At 38.1% G+C, this 5,010-nt stretch overlaps 1 protein-coding gene across 1 annotated transcript in view; it reads right to left on the bottom strand.

Annotated features, from left to right (window-relative positions):
- Nucleotides 1-5,010, bottom strand: part of PHRF1 (PHD and ring finger domains 1) — a 26,636-nt gene that overhangs the window by 20,136 nt on the left and 1,490 nt on the right. Inside the window, exons 3-5 of the mRNA XM_010290193.1 lie at nucleotides 4,188-4,414; nucleotides 3,152-3,235; nucleotides 2,046-2,167 (exon numbers count right to left, since the gene is read on the bottom strand). Coding sequence (XP_010288495.1) covers nucleotides 2,046-2,167; nucleotides 3,152-3,235; nucleotides 4,188-4,414 — 433 coding nt within the window. The remainder of the gene's footprint in view (nucleotides 1-2,045; nucleotides 2,168-3,151; nucleotides 3,236-4,187; nucleotides 4,415-5,010) is intronic.

Below are 5,010 nucleotides of genomic sequence, written 5' to 3'. Positions count from 1 at the left end.
AAGAATCTCATCATGCAGAAAACCATAACAAAACTCAATGCCAAATCTTATAGAAGGATAAGGTGATCCTTGTTTTACAAAAAAAACCCTCAAAGTAAATGGATTTTACTCACACTCATTCTCTCAGGTTCATTTACTTGCACCCTTGTACCCACACACTCACAAGCACAAAGATTCTGTGTGCCCAAGGGGTCTGCCCAGGCTTATTTGTGTGCAACGCAGAGGGCAAGAGACACCGGCCATCAAGTTCTCAACACATCTCTTGGGCTCTGTGACTGGCAGTGAAGGACTGATTTCGGCCTTTTTTCTTGTACCCTTAAAGAATGAATGGATGCTTTGGGGGACATTCTGCCTCATTATTTTGTCTCAGTCCTCACAAACAATAAGAAAAATGAGATCTATGAAATTAAGGAATTTTGGTCATCAAGGTAGCCCTGTCCTTCATCTTCTTGACATCTATCTCTGAAGTCATACATTAATGTGTCACACCAATAATGCAATTAACCTTCTTTCAATTGTTTGTTCAAGTGTCTAGACATGAACTTTTGTATTCATATCAATCTTAATACTACTGTTACACAGTTCAGAAAGTTAGGTTGTCACATTCCAACAAGTCTTCCCTAAAAATGGTTTCAGTGGAAAAAGATTTTATTACTTAAACCATAACTTAAATTCCTAAGATAATAGCATTATAGCACACAGTTTAAACATTGTGGAAAGCCACAACTACCTAAAAGCAATGGAAAGACAGGATGACTCCACTGGCTTTAGAATTGTTGGCAAAAATAACATGAAATTTTCACTCCAGTGTCAGGTCAGACAGAGAATGTAGAGGAATAAAACTAGTAGTTGAAGCAAGCTATTCTACATTTTTCTAGAGTTAATTTCAGCCATGGAGAGGCAATCAAGACTGTAAGTTCTTTCTTCAGGAAGTGCTGCTGGAAGCACTAACTCTAGAAGTCTAGCATTTATAAAGAACTTACTTTAGGAAAATAAGATAAAAATCAAAAACTGTATCAGACTGAAAAAAAAAAATTTAAAAAATCAGAGGAACTACTGAAAGATCACAAAGGAAAATCTGAGTTCAGATAAGGCTTATGAAAGTTCAGAAAGAACTGAAAGACATGACTTCAGGTAAGACCTATGAAACACTGGTTTTAGTTAAGTATTTTAAACTCAGTGTTCTGATGATATGCTTAACAAAATCTAGCATTCCTGAAGTTTGCTTCTTCTCCAGAAGGTGAATCAGTGTATATGGACTCCACAGAACACAAAGACAAAATTAGACTTACCAGATGTCTAATTAGCTTGCTAGAAGTAATTTTTGAAAGATTATTTTACATATTCATTGCAAGCAAGTATCTCTCTCTGTTGAACGGGTAACTTCTGACATCAAACTGACAATGCTGCAAGACTGATTATACAGCATAAGACCTTTAAATTCTAGCAGAAGACTACAGGCCCAAAGTTGTGTTCAAGTATCTGTATGCCTCTACTTCAACACTTATTTTATTAATGAAGGAGGGGAAAAAAAAATGTTAGGCAGACACAGAGGTAAGGAAGAGTAGGGGAATCATTTAGTATCTATGGCTATAAAGAAAAGACCTCAAAATTTCACAAAACTGTGCATCTTAAGCACTTCTCCCACACAGCACTAATGCCCAGTCAGTTGGGACAAGTCATGCACCCTCTCAAGGAGACATAAAGGATATATGTTTTTTACCCTCCATGAACCCAGATGTTGCATGGATGAGCATAAATATCCTTCATCACTTGAAGGTATGGTCACCTGTTTTGGTGGTCAGCAGCACTGATGTGTGTAGAACGCTCTGGGCATACACTGCTACATGACCAGAAAAGGATCCATCACATCACAGGGATGTCTGCTCTATAAGCACATGGATAAGTCTGGCCACATGATGAGCCTGAAGAGAGCAGCAAGGGGCAGCCTGCAGACCAGACAGCGACTGTGGACCAAACACTGGCCAGCCCTGCAGAGTTGTCTGCAATCATGCAGCTGCTACACTCATTTCAACCTTTCTTACCCTGCATCACAGCCATCACATAGCAGCAGGCGATCCTCACGGTCGCTTCTGCCACACACCTCACAGAAGGTTGGATCATCCTCTCCATCATTACCCTGAGTTTTCGTGTTCTCAACAGGAATCTAAATAAAAGAGAGATTCACATTTTATGCAGAATTTGGCACTTTTAAAAATCCATTGTCACATTAACAGTACCTGCAGTAAAATCTAAAAGTGAATAAAGCAAGAGGCTGTTACATACCAGAACCTTCATTTAGTTCATTCAACACATCTAGAACATGATCAAATGCTTAAAAACATCTGAACTTGTCTATTGTCAAACACCAACAACTACAGAAAACTGCATTTTAAGAACAGCCGAAATCAAAATTCCTGAATAAGATCAAAAGTAGTCAAACAAAACACCCCCAAACACAAGACAAAAGAGAGCAAGTTTAGCTTCCCCCCCCAACCCTATGATTTAAATGTTAATTCACTCTTATGTTAAAATGCAAACACTCAATAATAAACCATCAGTTTATGAAAACAGACCAAACTCCTAAACGTCCCCTGAAAACCAACACATTTCTGTTAGTAACAAAGAGCAATGACAACTCTTCAATATTCTTTTTTGAGAGACTAATTAGCACACTCAACCTGTGCCTTTAAGAGCTCTACTACTGCCTTGTGTCTCTGTCTCCTTACAAACCCAACTGCTACACAGTATAGCTGGTAGCAAGACATAAGGAAGAGATCATCTATAACCCAGATTATTCCTATTTATATTATAACAGCACTTGCAGTATGTGGGGCATTTTCCCCATGTGGACAGGCTTATCAATGCAGGACAGCTTAGAGTCAAATGTCCATTATGCAAACAAGGCAGCTACCAAAACCAGCCTTTTTGCCATCCGAAATGATGTCACGCTTCAATCCACACACAATACTGCAAGAAACTTGGTTAAGGAGGCAAAAAATTTTAACAGTTCCTTAAAAAGCAATGTCAAAATAGGAAAGAAATAATTCATCCGGATACCAAATATCAGATAAACATGCTAGAAGTGTAAACCTTTGCATGGCTATTTTGTGGCAATTGACTCTGTTGTTCGCTGCAGTGGAAAGCTTACCTTTTTTAAGATTTTACCACCAAAATGTGCCCGAATGCTAATGTACTTAAAGAGGATTCGATCTACTGGACAGGAGTTTGCATTCTAGAAAGGAAAAAAAAAAATTTCCCCATACAGTTAATGAGCACATCTCTTGATTCAATTTTTAAAAAGGAAATCTTCAATTATTAATGTAACAAGCATTAAATTAACGTAGTAATCATATTAACAGCTATTGGTCTTGACATTTTAAGTACTTAAATCTGACTTATCTGGTTTACAGACAACCTATTGTATCAGAGAAAACATGCATTATTATACTAAAGTAATTTAAGTATTATTCAATTACCAAAGCAACATCAAAGTTCTTCCAAACATTGCCTTGAAATAGTGCTCGTGTTTTAGGGCATTTTCTTTTGGATGAATAAGCAACTGGAAGTGACTTACAAATATATTCAGTAATAGTGATTTTTTTTTTAATTTCATTACCACTGGTACTGCTGCATGCACAGTAAGCTTTGTTGTAGTTCTCACCCTGGATTATGATTATGGGAACCATACAGTTAGAGAGCAAGGGACTCTGACTAAAAACTGAATTCAGAACAAAGTGCTGATTTAGTTAATATTCTTTTATATCTCTTCTGTGTTTATATGTTCACTGTCAAAACAGACCCACACCCAACAGCTGTAACACCGAACTCAACAAGAGATAAAGACAGATATACAGAAAAATATGCACACACAGAGAAAACCAGTATTACTGGTGTCGTGACTTAAAAAAAAAAGGATTTTAGATGCCTGGAAACACACTTGCTTATGACATTACAGCTTTCAGAGAACAGAACAGATCTGGACAGGTACAAGAAAAACATATCCACACTTCAAACATGAATCTTGCCTAACAGAGCAGTAACCCAAGTCTACGTAAAAAAAAGCTTAAGATAGCAAATATAAATACGACAGTGTTTTGTTCTCATTACAGCAGAACAGCATGATCAGAGGGGAGAGAGCAGAGCACACGAGAGGGCCACAGGACATCAGGGATAAACAAGCTCACCTTAGACCACTCCACAATGCAGTCCAAGCAGAAGTAATGGGAACAGTTCTCAGGAGTCCCAACAGCCTGATCCCTAAATGTGTTGAGGCAAATGGGACAGTTTTCACCGTCCTCATCAGAGGAAATACTCGCTCCGTTTATGTGTGGCTCTAATTTCAGAGAATCAGTCATTCCGCCCACAGCAGCCTCAGTTTCTTCCTCCTCCTCTTCATCATCATCTTCGCAATCTTAAAAAATGAGAGATGAAAAACAACTCTCGTGTGCTGCAGGGCTTCAGCAGCAATGGTGGGGGGGGCGCGGGGACAGGATGGTACCACTTCAGAGAAATTCCAAGTAAGCTTATTTTATGGGTCTGCAAGGGTGAAGCACATCCCCCCAGTTTGAAGCAATAATTTTTGCTATCTTCTTTTTTCCTAAATCCCTTTGTTAAAAAGCAATGGATTACTCTGGTGAAAAATAAAGCCTGATAATGTGACTACTCTTGCAAGAGATTAAAAGGACAGACAGCAGAAAAACAACAGATTATCAAAACAACAAGAGAGTAGGATATATCAGGCTATCGCTGAACACTGAGGTGAAAAAATAAAGTTATCATGTATTCAACTTTTTTTTTTTAAATAGACACTCCAGAGGACAGGAAGCAGCAGTACACTCAATTGAAGAAGAACAGATTAAAGACTTCACCAATAAAATATGATTTTGAGAGCCAAGCAAGCTGGGTGCCTGGCTGGAGGCAGCTTAAAGAAGCTTGGGTTTGAGTAAAATTAATTTTAAACACTCAGCACACACTGTTGAAAGAGGTGTTTTTATTTTTAGTACAAAA

The sequence above is a fragment of the Phaethon lepturus genome, unplaced genomic scaffold, assembly GCF_000687285.1.
Source record: "Phaethon lepturus isolate BGI_N335 unplaced genomic scaffold, ASM68728v1 scaffold45406, whole genome shotgun sequence".
In the NCBI taxonomy this organism is placed as follows: Eukaryota; Metazoa; Chordata; class Aves; order Phaethontiformes; family Phaethontidae; genus Phaethon; species Phaethon lepturus.
Note: the sequence above shows the minus strand (reverse complement) of the source record. Positions and strands in the feature narration are given on the sequence as shown.